The 23,662-nt window shown below is 49.1% G+C and overlaps 9 protein-coding genes across 9 annotated transcripts; 5 read left to right on the top strand and 4 right to left on the bottom strand.

Annotated features, from left to right (window-relative positions):
* Window positions 1–589: 589 nt before the first annotated feature.
* On the bottom strand, window positions 590–1,852 carry fhpA (flavohemoprotein; the record flags this gene model as incomplete). Its single annotated transcript, XM_056916004.1, has 1 exon — window positions 590–1,852. The coding sequence occupies one exon, from the start codon at window positions 1,850–1,852 to the stop codon at window positions 590–592; it is 1,263 nt and encodes a 420-aa protein (XP_056760758.1).
* A 2,136-nt stretch (window positions 1,853–3,988) lies between these two features.
* On the top strand, window positions 3,989–5,086 carry N7458_012624 (uncharacterized protein; the record flags this gene model as incomplete). The annotated part of the gene is made up of 3 exons (XM_056916005.1): window positions 3,989–4,312; window positions 4,370–4,670; window positions 4,728–5,086. 3 exons carry the CDS (start codon window positions 3,989–3,991, stop codon window positions 5,084–5,086), a joined length of 984 nt encoding a protein of 327 aa, XP_056760759.1.
* Window positions 5,087–6,446: 1,360 nt separating this feature from the next.
* Window positions 6,447–8,497, top strand: N7458_012625 (putative GABA permease (Uga4); the record flags this gene model as incomplete). Its single annotated transcript, XM_056916006.1, has 8 exons — window positions 6,447–6,546; window positions 6,617–6,762; window positions 6,827–6,874; window positions 6,928–7,057; window positions 7,127–7,659; window positions 7,717–7,803; window positions 7,859–8,243; window positions 8,307–8,497. The coding sequence occupies 8 exons, from the start codon at window positions 6,447–6,449 to the stop codon at window positions 8,495–8,497; spliced, it is 1,620 nt and encodes a 539-aa protein (XP_056760760.1).
* A 447-nt stretch (window positions 8,498–8,944) lies between these two features.
* Window positions 8,945–11,077, top strand: N7458_012626 (uncharacterized protein; the record flags this gene model as incomplete). Its single annotated transcript, XM_056916007.1, has 6 exons — window positions 8,945–9,160; window positions 9,210–9,419; window positions 9,476–9,961; window positions 10,017–10,072; window positions 10,122–10,244; window positions 10,297–11,077. 6 exons carry the CDS (start codon window positions 8,945–8,947, stop codon window positions 11,075–11,077), a joined length of 1,872 nt encoding a protein of 623 aa, XP_056760761.1.
* A 368-nt stretch (window positions 11,078–11,445) lies between these two features.
* Window positions 11,446–11,931, bottom strand: N7458_012627 (putative GPI anchored protein; the record flags this gene model as incomplete). The annotated part of the gene is made up of 1 exon (XM_056916008.1): window positions 11,446–11,931. The coding sequence occupies one exon, from the start codon at window positions 11,929–11,931 to the stop codon at window positions 11,446–11,448; it is 486 nt and encodes a 161-aa protein (XP_056760762.1).
* A 1,549-nt stretch (window positions 11,932–13,480) lies between these two features.
* N7458_012628 (glycoside hydrolase family 55 protein) lies at window positions 13,481–16,780 on the bottom strand (the record flags this gene model as incomplete). Its single annotated transcript, XM_056916009.1, has 3 exons — window positions 13,481–15,109; window positions 15,168–16,273; window positions 16,768–16,780. The coding sequence occupies 3 exons, from the start codon at window positions 16,778–16,780 to the stop codon at window positions 13,481–13,483; spliced, it is 2,748 nt and encodes a 915-aa protein (XP_056760763.1).
* Window positions 16,781–18,192: 1,412 nt separating this feature from the next.
* Window positions 18,193–18,704, top strand: N7458_012629 (uncharacterized protein; the record flags this gene model as incomplete). The annotated part of the gene is made up of 2 exons (XM_056916010.1): window positions 18,193–18,392; window positions 18,446–18,704. 2 exons carry the CDS (start codon window positions 18,193–18,195, stop codon window positions 18,702–18,704), a joined length of 459 nt encoding a protein of 152 aa, XP_056760764.1.
* Window positions 18,705–19,282: 578 nt separating this feature from the next.
* N7458_012630 (MCT family MFS transporter) lies at window positions 19,283–20,622 on the bottom strand (the record flags this gene model as incomplete). Its single annotated transcript, XM_056916011.1, has 2 exons — window positions 19,283–20,242; window positions 20,299–20,622. 2 exons carry the CDS (start codon window positions 20,620–20,622, stop codon window positions 19,283–19,285), a joined length of 1,284 nt encoding a protein of 427 aa, XP_056760765.1.
* Window positions 20,623–21,626: 1,004 nt separating this feature from the next.
* N7458_012631 (fungal specific transcription factor domain-containing protein) lies at window positions 21,627–23,470 on the top strand (the record flags this gene model as incomplete). The annotated part of the gene is made up of 3 exons (XM_056916012.1): window positions 21,627–21,680; window positions 21,731–23,350; window positions 23,402–23,470. The coding sequence occupies 3 exons, from the start codon at window positions 21,627–21,629 to the stop codon at window positions 23,468–23,470; spliced, it is 1,743 nt and encodes a 580-aa protein (XP_056760766.1).
* Between the last annotated feature and the right edge of the window lie 192 nt (window positions 23,471–23,662).

A 23,662-nucleotide genomic window follows, 5' to 3' on the forward strand; every position in this document is an offset into this window, starting at 1 on the left:
CTTTGCAGAACAACTCAGAGGGACCAGGAGAGTCGTATGTCGGTTCGATTGGAGCAGATGGGCATCGTTATATATGCCAACCCTTCGGGCTAATTTCCTAAGAGTACGAGGTTTATACGAGCGTCGATCAACTTTTACATCCAGATTATATCTTAAGAGTCCATTTTTGTCGGACCTTGTTGTCTGTCGATCAGGGATAGCACATAAAAAGCCGTCGTTAAGATACGATCGTCAACAATACGAGACTTGGCATGCCGCGGGTATAGCCAAGCCCGGGTGGACGACCCAAAAATAGCCCCCGCATGGTTACAGTCCCCTCGTAAATATTGTTAGCGGAGAATTTTGGTCCTTGGCAATGGGGCTGAATCCCGGGGAGTCCCTCGCATATTCATGTCCATTTTAGCGTAGGCTAGCCTACTGTGCAATATGGACTAACCCGAAGAAGTGCCATCTCGCAATGATTGAATTCATAATTCGTGATTGGATTCGATTCTAGTATGGACTTTATCGTGAAGGGAGAGAAGAGAGGTATCATGCAAACGCCATGTCTAAGCAATGAAAATGCAGGAGGTCTAGATAGGACACCGGTCTAGTTGATACCGCCAGTGCCGAAAAGTTCCATCTTGATGCGGTCGGCACTCACACCATTCTCCTTGAGCGTGGCCTGCATGTCGGTCATGAACTTGTCTGGGCCGCAGATGTAGTATTCCGTGGTGGGAATGTCGACCAAAAGATCGTTGCTGGCGTCCAACTTGCTCAAGTCCACGCGGCCCACGTGGTCAAAGTTGACGCCTTCCTTCTCGGCTTCACTGGGGTTGCTGGTGAAGAAGGTGGCCTGCAGGTTGGTGTGGGTCTTCTTCAGCTCAGTTAGGTGATCCTTGAAGGCGCGGGCTCTGGAGTTGCGGGCACCGTGGATAAAGTGCAACTTCCGCTCGGTACAGGCAGACTTGGAAGTCAGGGTGTTCAGGATGGAGGTCATGGGGGTCAAGCCGACACCGGCAGAGAGCAGGACAACTGGGGTAGTAGGTTCCACGGCAGTGGCGGACAGGAAGAAGTCACCGCACGGGTGAGAGACCTTGATGATGTCGCCCTTGTTGTACTGGTCATGCAAGAGGTTGGACACGTAGCCAGGGTGAGTTGCAGCTGCCGAGTCGGTGGCTGGCAGGCCTTTCTCCTTCTTCACGCTGATACGGTAGTAGTCCTGGGAGTGCTGGTCACTGAGCGAGTACTGACGGGGTTGCAGGCACTGGAGCTCTCGCACGTTGACCTGCACAGAGATGTACTGGCCAGGCTGGAAGGGAGGTAGAGGCTTGCAGTCGACGGGAGCCAGGTAGAAGGAGGTGATCTCTTCCGACTCCTGGACCTTTTCGGTGATCTTGAACTCGCGCCAGTTATTCCAACCCTTGCTCTGCTCGTAGATCTGCTTCTCACGACCGATCATGATATCGGCAAGCTGCCAGTAAGCGACTCCCCAGGCCTCCTTGATCTCAGCGGTGAGGGCATCTCCGAGGACCTCGCCCATGGCTTCGATAAGGTGCTTGCCGACGATCTGATATTGCTCAGGCTGGATGTACAACGAGGCGTGCTTATTGCAAATCAGCTCTACGGCAGGACCCAATGCGCCCAGGTTGTCGATATTGGCAGCATAGGCGAACAAAGCACCGGCCAGGGCACGGGTCTGATGGCCATTGCGCTGGTTGGGGACATTGAAGATGTTGTTCAGCTCCGGGTGGGCAGCGAGCATGTTTTTGTAGAAAACTGTCGTGATGGTCTGGCCATGCTCAACAAGAACCGGCACAGTAGCCTTGATGAGCTGGAGTTGGCCGGGAGTCAATCCGGCGACAGAGCCCATGATGTTATGATGGTGGGATCTGTGGTGGTGGTGGTTGTGTGAAAAATCCGAGGCAATCGAAGATATCTTGCTCGGTTTTGTACAAGTGTAAGCAGATTGGTTTTGTCCGCTCTGATATAATGAATATGATTGTAAGAACAATATCTCATTGACAACAGGCTGGTGGCCAGCTATTTATCTCCACCATAGTACCAGAATCTTGCCTTGGTAAGCGAGTCGAGAAAAGCCCGGTGGCCGCAAAACCCGCCATCGAGTCATAGGCGTACCCGCTGGGCGTCTGGGAATGTCGAGAATTGTGTTCCTGGCCAGGTACAGGAACAGCGGACTATGGTTCGGTGTGGTTGAGGACGATTTGACCCGAGAAAAATAAACATCTCCGCGGAGGAGGCTTGATAAAGCGGTGGCTGTTTCTGGAGTTTTCTCGGCACGGGCTCCATTTTGTCTATTTCATGACACCGCAATGGCATTCGGGGAATACAAAGCGAGAGTGAAATAGAATTCACGAGCGACCGGAAGAATCATTTCTCGCGGAAATTGACGATTGTGTCCCTCATATATTGTTCTTCGTAGTAACACACAGCATTCGACTATCGCATTTTGTACTTTTTCCCAATCTCCGTCAATCCTAATCCCTGCTATCTATATACCATTAACTGTCAAAGCGCCTACCCCAGTCGATAATGACCATAATAACCCAATGGATCAACACTGATAACCCATAGACTACTATACTCAGCATACTTCTGGCTGTTAGTCCCCTCTCCATCTCGACAGAGTACTACCTCTACTACCCTCCCTAACTTCTATACTCCATCCTTAACCCAGCTTACTCAAATAGGACTAAACCCCGTTTGCCTCTCGGGAGTGAGCCGTCGCGTCGGCTCCGAACCAGCAAATCGACAGATTCTGTTTGTCACGCGGCGACCGCCCAAAGCCGACCGTCAGCCCACCGACGAGAATTCTTAGGAATTTGGAGGGACACCAGTCGACTGCCGCGTACCCGCCACTAAGGTGTCCTGAAAAATTTTTAGCCCAATCAGAATCCTTTGATTAGCACGCAGACAAACTGCCCGGGTCGGTCGATCGTAGGTTTAAAGCTCATTGCTGATCACCAGTTTCCAGCAAGGCATATTCAAGCATCTTATCTTTTATGCTGCGTCGCTATCAATAGCGGAGTGAGACCAATTATCCACAGAGATTATGGAGAAAGGCATGTGCTTTACCTTTTGTTTTGCGAATTTTCGAACTATTGAGAACATGCGACCCGCAGGAATTGAATATTTTGCCATCGTAAAAGTCCTTCATCTTCGCACTGTGATCAGGACTCTCCTGGTCCGCAACCTCCGCGGAGTAGCACAGATAACACTGAAGCGCAAAATGATCTTGAAATCCTCGTAGATGACAAAATCCAGAAACCCGTATTATTGCTCCGGCTTAGATCATCCAATGCATTGCTACTTGTACCAGTCATAATTCAGGAGAATCAGCAATGAAAAGGCATTATGTCGATGAGCACCTTGATCAAGATCGCCAGCAACGATGGGATGAAAGAAAATCTCCGGGAACCAATCACAATTGGCGGCCCACCTTACAGAGATGATCACTTACTGGGTATCCATACAAAGACTCGCATGGTGGTTGCAGACAGTCCAGACCTTTCCGTTTGCGGAAAGCGGACTCCTCCTCATCCAATCTCCGTTTGAGGACCAAGACAACATAAACATGGGACAACAGGCGATATTGACCTCATCACTGGTGTTTTAATTCAATGGCATTTGCTGGTCTAGGAGTAAAAGGCCCAAGTTGAGTGTTGCATCCCAAGGCAAAAAAAGCTATTCTTAGACGATGAGATCGATCGGTTAGCTTGCTGATTCTCGTATAGGCTCCGCTCTGAGAGCTACATCGATGATACGTGCATTTGCACAATACTGGGCAGGAGTCAATAATGACGTCTGCGATAAATAGATGGATTGAATAAATATCTCGAGAAGTGGTCAAAGGGGCGAATTTCTGAATGGTTCTTCGATTGAAGTGAATTGGCTCGTCGAAGAAGAATCGCTATTCTTCGAAGTCCGTCAAACCGAGTCTGAATCAGACAATTGCAATCTCTCCATTGAAAGATCCTCCTCCAACAAGATGAGGTTTCACAAGCGGGAAGCCTCACAGGCCTCTACCCTTGGTGGGCCTCCTAGCCCTGGAGGCCGCGGCCAGCTGCCAATGCTCCAAATGCCAGACAGGATGCGATTCAATCTCCTCTGCATGTTCGGAGAGTTCGTGGGAACCTTTATGTTCCTCTTCTTCTCCTTCGCTGGAACTCAGGTCGCCAATACACCCATGCCAGCTCCGGGATCGCCCCCGAATACTTCCAATCTCTTGTATTCGTCTCTGGCCTTCGGTTTCGCTTTGACTGTCAATGTCTGGGCTTTCTTCCGAGTCACCGGTGGCCTTTTCAACCCTGCGGTAAGAATCAATCTAGAAGTGTATAGAATTATGCAATTGGAAGCTGATGATTAATAGGTCACTCTCGCTCTATGCGTAACCGGCGGTATGCCCGCCCTTCGCGGATTGATGGTCTTCCCCGCTCAACTTGTTGGTGGCATTGCCGCTGCTGGTGTTGTTAGCGCCCTTTTTCCAGGTCCTTTGAACGTATCTACTCGATTGGGTGGCGGAACCTCCATCTCACAGGGTCTCTTCATCGAGATGTTCCTGACTGCCCAGCTCGTGCTTGTCATTATCATGCTGGCTGTCGTCAAGCACAAGTCGACCTACCTGGCACCGGTCGGCATTGGTCTCGCTTTCTTCGTCTGTGAGATGGTCGGTATGTTTTAGCACCTAGCATCTCCTCCTTGACATTCGCTAACCTTTCAATTCATAGGTGACTTCTACACCGGTGGTTCCCTGAATCCCGCCCGCTCCTTGGGTCCTGATGTTATCAACCGCAGTTTCCCCGGATATCACTGGATCTACTGGGTTGGACCTTTGCTCGGATCGCTTCTGGCTTCTGGCTTCTACCACCTCCTCTGCTATGTCCGCTGGGAGAATATCAACCCTGGTCAGGACTACAACGAGTGGGAGACCAAGGCTCGGAAGGACTCCATGGCTGCCTCTGAGCCCAACATGGCTGATCCTGTCCACCATGGCGTTGTCAATGGCAATTACACTAGCACTGGTGACACTACTAATGGCTATGTGCGTCCGCCGACATCTGAGACTTCTCCGGAGCAGCAGGTGTAAATTTGATGAGCACAGGCTGCCACGTCGAGATAGAGAGACACAATACGGAGTGGTTTAATTGTGTAGATATAAGAACCCTTCTTGGGATCATTGTGTGTGTGGGCCATCTATGTGAGAGTGGTTCGGTTTCCGTCGTTGAAAATGGGGAAGCACAAGCGACATGTCTTCGGCTGCTATATATCCAGAGTTGCTTTTGCTTTATGTAAATTTGATAGTGTAGTAATTAACTAATTCTGAACTCTGTTGATCTGAATTGAAGTTTCTTGACGGAGAAGCAGAGAATTTCAGTCGAAGAGTATGTCACTACACTTGACGTCCATTTTGACAATAAATCTCCTTTCGATCAAGCTCTGGAACGCACGAGCGCAAATCTCTGACTTGGCGTAGTGTAAGCAAGCCTAACCTGAAGGGATGCTTACTAGCGGCACGATTCGCCATAGCGATCGTCTAACAGCAATGATTGGTTCATATATTCCACTAATGGACAGTATCAATTTTCGGGTGAGGCGAGCAGATCTGTAAGCAAGTCAGTCAATCTTTTGATTTGTATCAAAAAGGCATCCAAAGAGCCAACTAGTTTGTACTATTCACTAGTGGCGCAACACTTATTATTGACCGAAAACCAAAACTGCCACTTACAACATCTGCTGAAATATCAACTGTGCATCCCTTTATTCATTTCATACCTAGGCAGTCATCGCTCTGTCGTTACAGGATGGCTAGCGCTTCAGTAAGCTGCATTTTAGCCACAGCAGTGGGGTCAACCTACACGTTGTGAGCCGTGGTGGCATCGACAAGCCTCTAACGGATCATTGGAGGCAATCACTCTATGAATGTCCCCCACGGGATATTCAACAATACACATTATCTTGCACTTCGAGCAATTTAAAACTTCACAGAGAAAGGGGTGCGCAAAAGGGGGATGGGCAAAATAATTGTTCACCTTCGGTCAGCCACTTACAAGCCCCCCACCCAGCCACCATCAACCTTGCAATCTTGCAAGCACGCAAAAATCGGTCCTCGAGGGGTTAAGAAATAGTCAAACGAGGTGCCAAGAAATCTCACGAAACCTTCTTTATCTGTAAACCCACTCCTAGATCTCACGCTCGCTGGAAGAGACTTGTTCGTGTACTCCGGCCCGTTTCTACATTAATATTAGCTCGTCCCACTAGACGAATCGAGATTTGCAGGCCCCCCAAATTGTTCATCTCTCGGATTTGGGATCGCCCCTGTATGGTTTGATTATCAAATACGGACTCAGCTGGGCTTGTTTTGACCTTTGGTACCCGACAAGCCCATCGGGCTATAAACATCGCGCATCCCCTTTGACCTTGCTGACCGAACCTAATCGCACATCATCATGCATCCCAAGCCGACAGGAAAAGACGATAGGACAGCCGAGGCTGGTGGGGTGGCTGTCGCGCCTGGGCTTGCGGAGCCGAGTGATTTGCAGTTGTTGGGTGAGTTTGCTAATACCTGGGAGTACGAAATGGCCCGGTCGCGTGCTGATCGTTGCTTGGTTGCGCCAAGCCAAAATGGGCTATAAGCAGGAATTGAAAAGACAGTACTCCACGCCGCAAATGTTTGCGATCGCGTTTAGCATTATGGGTCTTGTACCGTCTATCGCGTCGACTATCGCATTTTCACTACCGGCAGGTCCTGTTGGGATGGTTTGGGTACGTCTGCATCGACATAGCTGTGATACTAGTCCAGTCGATCGCTGATTTTTTTAATTGATAGGGATGGTTCACGGCGAGTATCTTCATTATTGTGGTTGCATTGGCTATGGTATGGTCGTTGTCCTAGTGATTTGTGTAGAGGAGACGTTGACAAGGTTCTAGTCCGATTTGGCATCTGCAATGCCAACGGCTGGAGGTCTATATTTTTGGACCCATTATTTTGCCGATGAGAAGTACAAGAACCCTTTGAGCTTCTTGATTGGCTATTCAAACACGCTGGGCCTCATTGGCGGTATATGCTCAGTAGACTGTGGGTTAGCAACCGAAACCTGATGCACGCAATACTAACTATTCAATTCAGATACATTTGCACTCATGATTCTATCTTGTGTCTCTATTTCTGGCGACTCGGACTGGACAGCCTCACGCGGCGTGATCTACGCTGTTTATGTGGGGTTGATCCTTTTCCACGGGCTATCTGCTGCTGTCTTAGGCCGCGTGATGCCCAAGATCCAGACGACCTGTATTTACATCAACATCGGTCTGATAGTTGCTACCGTGATTGCATTACCCGTTGGAAAGGTCGCTCGAGGCGGATCTTTGAATTCGGGCAAATATGTTTTCAGTCAAGTTGAAAATGAAACAGGGTGGCCGACTGGGTGGGCCTTCATGCTTGCTTGGCTCGCTCCAATTTGGTCTATTGGTTCCTTCGATTCTTGTGTGCACATGAGCGAGGAAGCTATGCATGCTGCTAGAGCTGTGCCGCTAGGTATCATGTTCTCTGCTGGCTCGGCTCTCGTCTTCGGCTTCTTGGTGCTCGCTGTTATGGCTGCCACCATGAATCCGGATGTGTCGCAAACTCTGGGTAGCAAGTTTGGACAACCAATGGCGCAGGTAAGAACGACCGATTGTGTCAAGTCGGGGGTGCTCGAGCTGACACAACATTTGCAGATCTACTATGACGCACTGGGCAAAAATGGTGCCTTGGGTTTCATGATTGTACTATGTATCGTCCAGTATCTGATTGGCCTTAGCTTGGTGAGTCGTAATATTTGATTTCTAAGGAAATTAAACCAGGATACTGACAGAATAGCTTGTGGCCGCATCACGCCAAGCATGGGCGTTCTCGCGCGATGGGGCTTTTCCATTCTCCAACTTCTTCCGCCAGATCAGCAGACGGTTTCAATACCAGCCCGTACGCATGATTATTGGTCTTGTAGTGATCTGTCTCATCTTGGGTCTACTGTGCATTATCAACAATGCTGCTACAAACGCCTTATTCTCCTTGTTCGTTGCGAGCAACTATCTATCTTGGGGTATGCCGATCTTCTGCCGATTGGTCTGGGGCGAACATCGATTCAAGCCGGGAGAGTTCTATACTGGCCGCTTCAGTAGGCCAATCGCATGGATTGCTGTTCTCTACTTGCTTTTTGGTGTGGTTTTGTCGATGTTTCCCAACGCAGCGCCGAATCCGGGTCGTACGTGCCTCTTTCTTGGCCATTTATTCCCAAATGTGTATGCTGACTTTGTGGTTTTTGCAGCGCCTGATATGAATTATACAGTTGTTATCAATGGCTTTGTCTGGATTGGTTGTATGGCCTATTACTTCCTGTTTGCCAAACACTGGTTCACGGGGCCGCGAACAACAGTCGACGAAGATCGCTCTACTGAGTCAGATACCGCTATTGTCAATTCTTTGCCCAACGACTCCCACATATCAAAGGAAAATTAATATACTCGACTAAGCGAGAGTACCTGGGCTATTCTTAAGATTTCTTGGTCCAAAGAAGTCCCGAGCGGGGGTCTTTGAGGTGACTTGCTGTGCTCGGGAAATCTATCTTCCACCAGTTAGCAAAATTTTGATTCCACGAAAACTCCAAATAGACCAGATATTCAATTTTGTACTTAGAATCCAAAAGACAAACAATCTAATACCTACTACATTTTCAATTATTCGCTAGACTAGCCCTGGTCGCTATATTCTTTAGGCTGTTCCTCGCCTGGAGGGTAGATCTCGCTAAAAATAGGGGCCCAGGATGACGTCGAACCCCACACTTCCCCTCATTCTGAAGCCAGGGGACACCTAAACTCATCAACATTTGCAACCCAGGCTGACAGACATTCAGGCCAAGACACGAGGCAAAAAGCAAAATCTTGCATCTAGGACTTGAGCACTATTATGAGCCAAGGTCATGAGGGTCCAGGGGAGTTGGACGACAGCGATAACAATGACCTTACCCAGGTACCGAGCACAGAAACCAGGAGGTCAATAGAGTCATTGAATCAGCGACAACAAAATATCCAATGGAAGCCTGCGTCAAGGACCGTCGAAGAGACACTGGCTGAAGGTCTCTCCAATGAGGATCTCTGGCTGTTGATTCGGCGATTCAACAAGGTATGCAGAGAGACTAGCTTCAATGTCGCGGGGGCTAACACGTGATCAGCAAATATACCATGTGAAAGCAGTTCAAGATGCAACAAGTCAGAATCTAGATTTGAATCGAGCGGAAGATGAACAGTATCCTCCTGAGAAACTACGCATGACCATCGAGCGGTTCTATACGTCTGTTATTGTTGGCGTGGTTGAGCTGTTTCGACATGTTACACGACTTAGATCTTGGAGGGAACCCGGGCGGACTTCTGCATTTACATTAGTGTGTCCCTTCTTCTGTCTGACTTGTGTATGAGTGGAGATACTGACGACTAAAAGGTCTATTTTCTGTCATGGTACTTGGATTTACTAGTTCCCATCATCCTAAGTGTAATGATGGCCTTGATTATGTTCCCACCAATTCGGCCAATACTTTTTCCCACTGCTGCAGTGTCGAATAATTCCCCTTCGTCGATGGGCAAGAATGGGCAGCCTGAATCCCAGGACAGTTTAACTGGAGCGCCAGAAACCCATAAGGGCGAGGCGGCTGAACAGGAAGCGAAGAACATGATCGATAACGTGGCAACAATTGCTATGGAAAGTGCCGCCGGAAAGTATGGCCAAGCTGTGCCTCAAGATCTTGATGAGGTACCTCCTGCATCTGAAGCATTCGACGTTGCGGATACTGCGGGTGATACCTTGCTGGAAGATTCCCCTGAGGACAAGACGAAAAAGCCCATGAGGAGTCAAGTGTCCCGGGGCACTGACAAGGCTATGCGTGCGATCAGTGATATCACGGATATTTACGAACGATTCGCAAAGTGGGTAAATCCTGGTTAATATCAAAGCAGAAGAAGAACTCGGCTGACACAAGAAACAGTCTCTTGTCTCCCACTCCACCATTTCTCCTGGTAACACCACGGCTGCGTCTTTCGGGTATATTGGGCTTCATTTGCTTAGTGTTTCCTTTCACATCCAGCTATAGTATCATCAAGGCAGTGGGATTTATCATGGGAGTTGGATTCTTCGGTGATCCGCTCTTCAGATTTGGAATTGCTGTGTTGAATCGGACGATTCCGAACTGGAAAGATCAAATGGACATCCAAAAGTATGTCCCCGCAAATGTCTAAGCCCTCCTTACTGTGCTAATATGTATTTAGAACACTGTTGGCAGGCGTTCCCACCAACGCACAGTTGACTCTGACACTGTTCAGAATCGGAGAGATCAATTCTTCTCCATTACCACCACCGCCGAAGTCCGGCGACAACGAGCCATCTTGGCCAATTCGCCGCAAGAAGTCCTCAGCCAAGCTCCTTACCCAAGGCAGTAATCCTGACCTTTCAACCGGCCCCCCAACGCAAAATGTCAACGGTCCTCTTCCGCCAGTCAGGCCTAAGGGGAAATGGATCTACAAAGTTATGAAGTTTGTCCGTCGCACTATCGCAACAGCTATTAGAGGTCATACCGCCTTTGACCGCGCCATGGCCATCGCCGGCGCTGCACATACAAAGAATTTGATCACGATGCTCCAGAAGAAACATTTTTCGTCAAAACCTTTCGGGCCTCTGAAGTTCGATGCTAAATTTATGAAGAAGAGAGGCGCGGCGGTTATAGACTCTACCCAGGAGCCACCTATCCTGTACTTCACGACATATCAGTCTTCAGGACTCGATGATCTCCGTCTGGAGAGTCGCAAGAAGAGCTCAGTTTTGTTCCAGATCCCAGTCACGGAAATTCAGGAGTTGAAGAAGACTGAGGGTCTGGGGTGGAAGGGCAAGTTGATTGTGGAGCTGACGGCTGGTAGTAAGGAGGCTGCCGATGGATTAGTGGTCATTGGAAAGGAGGAGGGACAGTCGTTCCATCTTACTGGGATGAGATCGCGCAATCAATTGTTCAATCGATTGGTGGCCATGGACGCGCAGTTTTGGGAGAGTCGATGAGATTTTGTGATTATGATGTGAATATGTAACGACAAGTTGATTTACTTTGACGATATTAGGCTACATACTATAGTCAATTACAGCCTACTCAGCAAGTCACCTGGCTGTCCTTGCAACAAACTCTTTCTACAGATTGGATTCAAGCTCAAAATTACCTTTCAGCCATCGTTAAGAAGGGATTCGTGAAACTGTGAGGAATCATTGAAAATATGTATTGTACTATACAAGTAACGCGCATGTATCCCATATTTTAGCCAATACAAGCTGAAAGTATATTAACAAATCCCAAGTCGTAATAAAGCATCACCATCCCGGACACCTACTCGGGGCTGGTAGCAAGAAGACATTATACAAGGTTCACCCCCTATTTACAGGGCAACCATAATACCGAGAATACCGGCGACACCGGCAAGGGCGGCTCCCATAGCCTCAGGACGAGCCATAGCACCACCAGTGCTAGAAGAGGCAGAGCTGGAGGAGGTGGTAGTTCCGGTAGTTGATGAAGGGGCAGTAGTGATTGTGGAGGCGATAGTCGTCGTCTTGCCGTCAGAGTTGGTGGTGGTGAACTGGCTGACCCAGGTGGAAGCACGGCTAACAGCCTCAGAGCCAATAGACTCGCCGACGGATAGGATAGAGGAGCCAGCAGTCTCGGCGGCAGATGCAATGGAGGCAGCATCCTTGGTGATGGAGCTCACGGCGGTCGAAACAACGTTTACGATGGAGGTGACATCGGCAGCAGCGGAAGAAGCGATGTTCTCGGCTCCTGAGACGATCGAGTTCACGTCAATGCCATCGGGGTTGGCCAGGGCAGCGCTGGCGAGGAACAGGGCGGAGGTGAGGATGGTGAACTTCATTGTGAATTGAGTTTATTGGAGTATGACTCGGGTTGATGGAGGCTGTTGGTATAAGGCTGAGGTGGAAGGAAGCTCGTTTAAAGGCGTGGATGCGTTAGGATTGGATATGTACAAGAGCGATGCTAAAATTGGGTCCCAGGAGACCTATATATCCACGGAAAGGTATCCCAATTTCATATCCGAATATAGATAGGAACAGGAGAAAGTGGTGACTGGGCTGTGCGTTAGGCAGTGGCGATGTGACTTCAGCCGTTTGGGGGAAATGAAACGGAGCAATTCCCTTTGAACGATCTGCACCAGCTGGGCTGCGCAGAGTTGCACCCAAATAACGGCCGTAATTGACCTTGGTCAAGGCAATCGTCATTTCAGGGCTCCACTTGCGAGACCGGTGCGGCCGATGATTTGTTTCAATGTATTTTCCGCCCCAGTAGACCGCGGGCCGAACGACCTGCGAGATCCAAGCCCTGCAGTTGGGATCTCGTGCTTATCTGCCAACTGTATGAACGCGTCGTCCCGCACATAAGCTGGAACAACTTGTCGACACAGCCTGCTTGACAGAACTGATTTTAGAAACGAGCAACTGCTGGGTATTCTGCTGCCTTCAGGATCTCCCGACAGATTCGTTGCAGCCGGAACCCACCGCATGTGTCGCCCGCCACAGCCTCCAATAATGACAGTCGTCAACCCCTGAGGTGGAGATGTAGCCCACCGGGAATTATCTCCACAGATCGGGGGGGGAAGGGCAACGAGCCTCCTGTGATTGGTTATTTTATTAATATTACCTACCCCAGAGGATCAGTTGTCGGGCATCGCGTCAGCCAATGCCCTAGCCCAAAACACGACGAGCAAAAGCCCTCCATGATCGGGGTAAATGGGAACTCATGATTCCTGCTTCAGGCTCTGTTTCCAATGAAATAGGCCAAGGGGCCAAGAGCCTTGGATGACGTTCCTTTTGGCGGGTCGAACTGCGAAACAGGAGTAGGGTGGAATTGGCAGAGATCTGCTCCGGACACCACCGAGAGGCGAAGCACTTCGGAACCCATCGGACTTTGCCTCAGGCATCAATGCCCCAGCCACCGTCACGTGTTTCTAAAAACAGAATTGACACCAAAATAGAAGCATGGATGTAGTCAGCGCGAGCTCCTTCCACCAACTAACTAACTAGCATAGAAGGCCTTGCGATGATTGGAATGCTCCGTGATCCATTACAGAGGCCTGAACATGGAGCACTATCCCTCGCTATTTCTGGTCAGATCGTACAGTATTTGTCTGGAGTGCGTCCCTTTCACTTTACGGCCGTAAGATTCATGCTCAGCTCGTCGTGGAGATATATCCATGTCCCAAGTTGAGAACATGGCAGTGTACGGCGCAGAAAACAGTGGTGAGCGGGAATTTGGAACAAAGAGGTGAGTGAGTCAATCAATTTTAATTAGAATTAACTATTATTATCGAAAGCCTAATTCATGCCATGTGATATGTCCAGATTTAATGTTATAGACACGCCAAAACACCAACAACCAATCGGGCAAGCCTCCAAACATCTAGCACCCTAGGACGCAAATTCCCCGTAAGCCTGAATGATACCTTCCCATCCACCAGCATGATTATCTTCTTTGGGATTGTTCTTCCCATCCAATACAATAACCTCCGTCATGCGCGTGCTAATCGAGTACCAGATGAGGTTCTGCGGCGCGCCCGTTACCCGCATCATATTAGCTTGACATTTGCCTTGGCACGGCTCATTATAGAGACCGTTCCAATAGCCGTCAAAGAAGGCCCACGCAGCTGAGTTGTATAACGCAATGTTCGATCCTCCATCAATGTTGGTTGCCAGTGCCGTTCGGCATTTGTCGTCGTTTGGTCCACACCACGAGAAGTCGGGGTCACCTAGTGTGGGGTTGACGGTCCAAGGCGCTGGTGCCTTCTCGAACTCGCCAGATCCCTGCATATATGGGGACTCACTTTGGAGTAGGCCTGCGAAAACGTTGGACGCATTGTGGAAGTTGTAATTATAGAGCCAATGGTGCTCGGAGCCTGTCCCAGTGAGCCAAGTGCCCTTGGTGGACTCGACAAGAATGCCGCGGCCAGTGGAGACGATTGTGAAAAGGGATTTACTGTCCAAGTTGTGATCGGCAGTCCATCCCCAGAAGTTCTCGATGTATGCAGATGAAGTCTCGGTCAGGTGCATGACCATGAAGGCAGCCATGCAATCCTTGGAGTCCTGCGATGTGCACGTAGTGGAGATACTAGTTTCCGCAGTGCCTCCAACCATAACCAAGGTATTCCACAGTCCTACATCACCGGGCTGCTGTCCAGCTGCATTGATTTCAACTACCTTGGCCCCGGGAAGGGCTTCGGCAACAGAGAATCGTATATCCTGGATCTCAATGGTGCCCACATCTCCCGGATTACCGACGCGCACAACAGGCCTGGGAGCGTTGGGGTTCTTGAAGGCATCACCGTATCCAGATATAACAGACCATGCTTCACCGACAATGCGAGATCCAACCGGAATAAGAAGGGTGTCTGAGACCCTGTACGCTCCGAAGGGGATGTATGTGATCTTGCAGTTTGCGGCATTCTGAGCTAGAATCGCATTGAGAGCCACAGTATCGTCGGTGACGCCATCACCCTTGACGACATGGCCAGCAACAGTCTTCACGTTGACGATATCCTGGCCACCAAATCCAGCATAACTTGGTTGAGGCTTAGTGAAGTATTTCCCGTTAACAAGGAGCTGGGGAGATCGGTGAGTATTCCATGACCCTCCTGGTGCGTACGCCCCAGGAACCATGGTACCCCAAACCCAGGTGTCGACATATGTTGTTGCTTCCAAGCGCGTGTGGCCATTGGTATCGACTGCGATCGGCTCTTTCGAGTTATATTCAAGATTCTGAATGAGGAATTGGCTATTTTGATAGCCAGAATCGTGCGAGGAGTCATGAAAACGTATTAATGGACCGGAGTTTGTGGATACCGAGTCCAGAATTACCAGGCTACCGAGAGCGTTGGCCCTCATGTCGACGCCCGTACCGCATAATTCAAAGATTGCTCCTTGCAAAAGTACCGTCCATCCACCAGAGGCTTCGAATGCAGTACGACAGGAGAGGAAGTGGACATTCTTGAAGTTGACTTGCTGATTCGAGTTTATGATGCCGGTTGCTCCACCAATGATAGTCTGTGTGCGATTGTCAGTGAATGTTGTGAGAATGAAAGTAGAGTTATGTTTTACTTACCACATCGGTGACAGCGATCGTCGAGCCGGCCACAATATTGATACCCGTGTGCTGACTGGACCCTGTGGGCATGCGCACTTGAATGTTGGTTAATCCAGCGCCCTGCGCCACACCCCATTGCAATGCCGTAATTGACTGGCTTGGTGACACAGCAGTGGTGTCCAGGATGATATTTTTGATCAACATCATGAAGCTAGTCTCCGGGTTGCCGTTCATCTTGTCATACCCCATGATGAGGAACTCGCCTTGGAAATTAGGTGCAGCCTTGATAATCGGGGGGTTGCTCGGATCGCCAACAATGATGGTACCAACAGTAAGAGTGAGGGTGCTACCAAGTTGATAGGTGCCACCGGGAAGAAAGACTTGGGCTGGATTGCGAGTCACACCGCGTCCTTTGCGACTGCCTCCATTGCCGTCGTCATCAATCGCGTGCTGTAATCTAGCCGTTTGATCGCCTGTGCCGTCGTTGACAACGAAGTAATCCATGGCATTGCGGAACACAGGATACAGGTTGGGATCGTTTGTGAATGGTGCGTATCCAGCGCCCGCACCATTGTGATTCTGTGCCTGCAGCCAATAGACATCCGATGTCTTCTGGGTGGGACCTGGGCAAGTCTTTAATGTGGGAGCATCTGATGGGCTGGTGGGAGTGGGAGGGCCAACGCTACTGGGATGCGCAGTATCAGTCAAGCTGCTTGAGCTCAGAGGCTCGGAAGAACTCGACGGCAGAGGAGGTGCTTGCGCGGGCGGGATTGATTGAATAGGCGAAGGTGAAGGCGTCTGAATGGGAGGAGGTGACTGGATTGGCTCAGGCGTAGGCTGGCTAGAGACAGTGGGCACCGGAGGTAGGTTATCCAAATTTGAGCTGGTAGATGGCGTCTGAATGGGAGGAGGCGACTTGACTGGCTCGGGCGTAGGCTGGCTAGAGACAGTGGGCACCGGAGGTAGGTTATCCAAATTTGAGCTGGTAGATGGCGCCTGAATGGGAGGAGGTGACTGGACCGTCTCAGGCGTAGGCTGGCTCGAGACAGTGGTCACCGGAGGAGGTTTATCCAAATCTGAGCTTATAGATGGTGTCGCCAGAACAGAGCTCGTATCTGTGGGGCCTAATAAATCCAGCCTATGAAGAACTCATTAGTCTCGTATCATATCATATCCTCATATCCATGTTCAAATCACATACTCAGACGCCAGGCTCAAAAACCACGGTGGCACACTTATTCTTGATTCTGGCACGGCAGCATCAGAACCTGCACGAATGCCTGTAGTTGGAACGACTGCGCCAAAAACTGAGGCAGCTAAATAAGCCACTGCTGTAATGGAGATTTGTCCCCGCATCTTCAAATGATCTCAACCTCACACTCAACACGCTGCAAAGGCAAAAGAAGATGAAAAGAAAGACATGGACCACGTAATGAAAGAAAATAAAAGATCTAGGGCCCAGATTCCGGTCACATAACAACACGCACGCCGGTTATGCGGCATCCATATAGACTGGCATGCCTGCGTGGGGATGTTGTTCATCAAGAATGCAGCTTCACGCCAGTGCGGTTGCTCCGCATCGACGCCCCTTGCACAGCCAGGGAGCCGAGGAACGTACCCGACAGGGCCATTTTAACTAAATAGCATGGTATTTTGTTCGAAAAAGCATCAAAGGGTGCTAGAGCCTAACTATCTTGACTGTTTTGAGATTCACTCAATTCGAAGTCGAATGGTTCACATTGTAGGAGGAGGCTAAGTTTTGATTTTACCCGATTCAGCTACCTCGTCGTGCCTAGCTTCAGCCTCGTTGGTGCGACGGCCTATATGGATATGTAGTGTTCCAAATCTTTAATACGTGAGCCTTGAAAGATTCTGGCCATACTTAAGTTCCAATTGTTCTCTTTTCATATTGTCAATGTTCTTGGCGAAACTTATGCTACAAGGTATTGGCTAAATCTCGGCTCTAGTTGCCATAGAGCTACCCCTTGAATATGCGATCCTCACTTTTCTCAGCCCAGGGACCGGCAACATGCCTCAAAGTGCCGCAATGGCACCGTACAAGAGAGGGTGACTTTGTGTCCGAGTGTGTACGAATTCCACAACTCAGACGAATTCCACAACTCAGACGAATTCCACAACTCAGACGACCCTAGGTGGCGAGTTGCACAGAGGACCAAATCTGTGTGCTTTTCAGCCGCTCCGATTCTTAGGTCAGTCTGGAAATAATAAGGAACTGTAAATTAAATCCTTTGCATGGCCAATAGGTCCTAAAGTCGTAGTCTCCTTTTGCGACACTGCGAGAAGGTCATCCAAAGAAAAGCGGGAGTTTCAAGACATCGCCTTTTGGACCGTCTATTTTTGAAAGGGTAGCGATTGTCTTACCAAGCCCAGGATGCCCTGTTGCGCATCGAAGGCCCGATTGGACGTAGGTGGCGATTCGTTATGTACACCGTCTCGCCTTATAGCTAGGCAGGAACAGCTCCGTTAGGAGGGCTATATGTGCTCAATACAACCAGCCAATTCGACGTCAGAACGAGCCTATACGCAATCTCTCGGGCTAGGGACTTCAAAATTCAGGCTTCGAATTTGGGCTTAGCAAGACAATTTCCCTTGAATAGTAATGATCTCCAGGTAAGGCCCCCGGCTTCCATTGTGGGACAGGTCGTGCTTGCCGGGCGCCTTAAACGTGGGCATCTACCACAAACTCCCTCAAAATAGAACAAAGATAATAATTGGAGCTATGTACAGGCGTTTACGGATGTGGCTGCGGTAGGCTTATGTGGCGCCGTAGCGTGTATACGAGTCCGACACATTAGGTCTCATCGATGGTGATCATCTGGGGTTACATGATTGAGAATCTCATCTCATGGTGGGTTGCCTCATAATTCACTGTGTTTTTAACAACCAGCTTTTTAACGTTTTGAATGTATAAATATCGAGCTGTCCCAGTCCAAATCTCTTTCATCGACCAACAACTTCACAATATCTCAACTGCATAGCTCAATCCAAGTTCTCCAAAACCGCTGCCCAAAGTTCAATCAAAATGAAGTCCGTCATCGCTACCATTATTCTGGCCGCCAGCTCGGCCTTCGCCGCGCCTGCAGAGATCAAGCGATCCACCAATCTCCAGATCACCGACTTTTGGGCCATTGCATCCATCCCAGAATCCAGCGCTTCAATGCATTTTGTTCTCACTGACCCTAACTATCCCAATGATACTCCAACTAATTGCAATTTGATCTGGTATGGATAGTGTTCTCTGTTCTCAGGCGGACAAAATCGCTAATATTGGACAGGACTTACGGCAATTCGCCCAAGCAAAACGCTCGATGCAACAACGAGGAGTACTATATCAAGTTCCCACAGGGTGCTCCCGACTTCAATCTTTTCACTCTGGAGCTTGAGCGGGTCAATGGGTCAATTCCCGAGGATCGCCAGATCTTGCTGAGTTCGAACGCAAACGGAGGCGCCCCTGGAACCAAGTGGATCTGCGTGAACAACCCTTCGGCGGATATCAAAATTCGTTGTGATTACGATGGTACTCTCGAGTTCTGAGCTCTGATGATCAGGAATGACGACTGAGAAGGAACCGATATTGGGAAGTGTTTTGTCTGTTTGGCTATCATACTAGATGCCCCTCACTCGCTGCTTTTGAATAGACCTGGGTATTATCTTTTTACTGCACATTCGTTCCCCTGTTGTTTACTGAGACGAATCTATAAGGCGTGTAAAGAATAGTCCATATGGGCTTTTGCACGTCTAGTTTGTTTTCAGGCGTATATTCAACTAAGGGTGCTCCCATCAGATACTGAATGGAATTTCTCGAGAATTGGTCAAATTCATTCTAAACGGCGTCCCAGGCACATTCATGGTGATTCAGGCGATATCTGTAGATTATTGTTTACGTTTACGCCAGGATCTATATCATTTTGGAAATCGAACCGGTATTGTGTCTGTAAGATACAGGATTGAACGCCTACTATGTACTTTTCCATGCATGAAAGTCTTTGATTGAACCTGTCTATTAGATACTCAATTACCCACTCTTATTGGTCATAACAATACACAAACGGCGCAAATTAGGCTCTAAACTCCGTGGGCGCATTATTTGAGAGGGAAAGAAATACGAACCTCTAGGTCCTTCCAAAAATTCCCTGCGGAGTCATCGCTTTCGCTGCGAGTCCAAAAAGTCCACCGACAATTGACACAGCGCCGCTGAAATACGACATCTCAGCGAACCCATGATAATGATTGACCATTGCTCCATTAACAGGGGGCCCAATCAAAGCTGCAAAAGATGCAAAACCCATGGCTGCTCCCAAGTACGTGCCAATCTCCTGGGGGTTTCCAATGCAGATTGTCAGGGCTGCAGATCCACCGGAGATGATCGTTCCCGATGTGAATCCAACGGCGATAGAGTAGACCACCAATGCAGCCGTAGACTTAGCTTGGTCGAAACAGAATATAACGATTCCTGTCGCAAATCCCCCAATCACGAAAATGTTTAGCCGCCCAAATTTGTCCGCAAGAATTCCAGGAATGACCCGGCCAAACGTGGACGCTGCGTTGAGAATGGAGAGCAGGTACGAGGCAAGTGTAACATCCATCCCTCGAGACACTGCGTATGTCGGAAGATAAAACAGTGGGGAAAACATCCCAATGAACATAAAGAACATAGCAGCGGTGATGAGGCAGAATTTGACGTTCTTGAATGGTGCGGCCATGAAGAACGCAGACTTGCGCGGTGGAAGATGTGCCGTGACGGTGATACATGAGAAGGCAAGTATGGGAATGAGCATGAAGCCAATGATCCGCACCGACCATCCGAAGCCCAATGTAGTGCTGTTCAGCATTTTCGAAAGTGCGATCGGCATGACCACACCCCCGATCGAGGATCCAGCCACCACTGCTCCTAGCGCAGCAGCTCGCTTTTTATCGAAGTATTGAGTCACGGCCGCCATAGCTGGGAATTGAATCAAGCCCATTGCAGAGCCCATGAGAATGCCTTGTGCAAGGATGAATTGCCAGTATTCCTTGCATAGGCTGGTCATCATGATTGCAAAGATGTACAGAACAGCTGCGGGCCGGATAACCTATGGCAATGTCAACAGAGCGGCTAACTTACTACTTTAACACAATTTAAACATACCCAAGCACCATATCTATCAAATAGTGGACCTCCAATTGCGCCCGCTGCAAATTGCAGACATGAAGCCAGAGATCCTATCCAAGCTACATCGTCTGCGGATTTGCCAATGAGCTGGTGAGACAGATAGTATTCCTCGAAGACACCGAATGCATTTGCGAAACCTAGGGCAGCAAAAAAGACGCAAGAGCCCCCAGCGGCAGCAAGCCACGCTCTGAGACCGCCATCTGGGGCATTTGAACTTGCATCCAAATCCTCCTTTGTCAACGTAGTGGGGTCCGGCTGAGATAGGGAAGACGCCGCACGTTCAAGGTCCGAGGAGATCATGGCAAATATATATGCTCTGAAAATTCACGAGATATAATAATAGAACGAGGGAAATGTAGAAATATTCGATCAAAGAAGCGGAAATATAGATGATGAGTTTTCATGTTAACTTGCAGGGACATAAGCTCGACTTTATATCTAATTGACTCAACGTTAGGGACGGGTTGTATACACGCTAGCAAGACTTCTCACAGCTTAGTTACGGACTCGGAGTCGGGAAATGGTAGACGAGACGGACTAAAGACGCAATTCCCGAGCGCCAAGCTGACAGCCTCGCCATGCCCCCCGAGTCCCCGACCGAACATTTATCATCAACAACGGCCCCAACAATTGGAAGATTATGTGAAATCGCTAAATAATTTGTCACTGAAAGCCAAGCCGACCGCGACGCTTTCTCTATGACCGAACCCGAGCGCCGACGGAGGAGGCCACCTGTGTACGTACTCAGTAAATTGAACGACCAATAAATATCTACTGACTGCTGGAAATATAGCTCGTGCACACTGTGCCGAAGGCGAAAAATCAAATGCAATCGGGAATCTCCATGCAGCAATTGTATTCGTTCGAAAGAAGCAAGCTGCGAGTATGCGTCTTCATCGCCGCCGCCCAAACGTTGGCGAACGGCCACTAGCCAAGCACCCGATCTTCGGATGTCTGAATCCAACGCGTCAGAATCTTTAGTTCTCCCTGAGCTCTCGACCAGCGTTTGCTCGGTAAACACTTTGTCAAGTCGGTCGTCACTGTCAGCAGCGGTAACGTCGTCAATAAGTCCTTCGACGCCAGCGAGCCTTGGATCGACTAAAGAAGCCGAGTCGCTAAGAAGGCAGGTCAAGCAGCTCGAAGAGCAATTATCTAAAGCAACGCGTCCGTCGATTTTTTCTAGCCCAGCGACTTCTAATACTGACTCTCAAACGATCACAACTTCGTCTCGTCTTGTCGGGACATTCTACATGAATCATGAGACTACCTCGGATGGTCATAGTCAACCTATTTCGCGATTCACTATGCACAAGACTCGCATTTTCGGACCAAGTCACTCTATGTCGGGCGTAGCTCAGGTAAGCTCCCTAGGTTTTATTGACACAGCGAGAGACTTACAACGGCCAAGTTCGGCGATATCCTTGGAATGATCGATCCCATTATCAATGACGAGACTTCGAAAGTGATCCTCGAAATGCAAAAATGTAAACATTTGGGCAAGATCATCAAGGAACGACGAAGGCCTCCATGGCCTACACCCATGACTTCGGACTTACCCCCGAAAGAAATGGCTGATACATTGGTGGAAATCTACCTGCGAACAACGGAGACTATCTATCGGGTTTTCCATGTCCCGACATTTAGAAAGGAATATGATTCTGTCTGGTCTCCCGTAGCATCCCCTGATACCGCGTTTCTCGTCCAGTTGAAACTGGTATTGGCAATTGGCGCGACGATGTACGATGACCGCTTCACGTTACGACTTTCTGCTGTTCGGTGGATCCACGAGGCACAAACTTGGATCTCAGAGCTTGAGATCAAATCCCGATTGAATATTCAGTATCTACAAACTCAGATCTTGCTCCTGCTTGCGCGTGAGCTTGTTGGCGTCGAGGGAAGCTTCATCTGGGTCTCGGCCGGAGAGCTCATTCGGAACGCCATGTACATGGGTCTCCACCGAGATCCGGATAATCTGCCTAAGGGTACAACATTTGTGGCCGAGTTCCGTAGGAGGGTATGGAACACTGTGTTGGAACTCGCACTTTATTCAAGCATGGAGTCTGGTGGACCACCTCTCCTCTCACTCGAAGACTTTGACACAAACCCACCGCAGAATTTGGACGACGAGCAAATAGTGCTTGAGAATCCTATGATAAAGGCGGAGAAGTCATTCACGAATATGTCAATCTCGCTTGCTCTCAGAAGGATGTTCCCAGTTCGACTCGCCATCGCGAAACGGTTGAACGGAATCAGTGACCATAGTGGATACGCAGAAACTCTCCGACTCGACGCAGAGCTGAGGGCGTCTTATAAAATCGCTTGTAAAGATATACAAGCTCACAGTGGTAGTGTTTCAGCCGCACCTTCAGAGTTTCAGAAACGGTTACTTGACTTCATCCTCCGCCGCTTCCTGGTTGCACTCCATGCACCTTACTTTCCCGCATCACAACATGAGACCACCTACGCATTCTCCAGAAAGGTGATTGTCGAAAGCTCACTCAAAATATGGAACTCCATTTACCATAATCCAGCCGTGGTAATATCTGCTGAATGCGCGGGTAATAGCGCCCAGAAGCAACATGATTTTTGGCGAATGGCGCTCTGCGGAAACAGGGGTCTAAGGTCAGGTGCCGTGCAAGCATGCTTCCTAATTGCTGCCGACCTCAGAGCACAGCTGGAGGAGGAAGAGGGCCTTGGCCCTGTCACACTGAGACATGACTTGTTGTCTGTAATAACTGATTGCAAGTCATGGTCATTGGATGCTTTCAGGGCTGGGGAAACAAATGCCAAGGGGTACATGTTTCTCGCAATGGTTTCAAGCCTGTTAGACGGGCTTAAGAGCGGGGTTCGAAAAGACCAGTTGGGTCAAATGCTTGTCGCGAGCGCCGAGGAGGCGCTAGCAAGTTGCATAGAAATATTTGAGGGAGTGCTCAATGAAGGTTCAGACGAGGTTGAGATTTCTGTGGATGAGATTGCTGATATTCCGTCATATTCTCTACCGGAGCTTATAGGAGAATGGAGTTTTATGGTATGTTTGAGGTTATTAAGAAAACCAGGTATCTGTTAACACCCAAAGCAGGGCCAACAAAATCAATTCGACTTTGGTGTTACCGAGCCAATGAACTGGGTGTATACCGGGTATCCCTAGCTCATGAGCAAATGTTCAAAACTGAACAGTATGTTTCAGGAATACGAAACTATCTGATTATCTTGGGACGAATTCGTTAGACTCCGTGTGTGATCGATCTGAGGTGGCTGAGGTGCTCGGACAAAGATTCCGACGGAATGACGTGAACGATGCTCTAAACTCTAAACCAACAGACAGAAGTCTAAATGCTTC

The sequence above is a fragment of the Penicillium daleae genome, assembly GCF_028827525.1.
Source record: "Penicillium daleae strain IBT 16125 chromosome Unknown utg000009l_segment0_segment0, whole genome shotgun sequence".
NCBI lineage: Eukaryota > Fungi > Ascomycota > Eurotiomycetes > Eurotiales > Aspergillaceae > Penicillium > Penicillium daleae.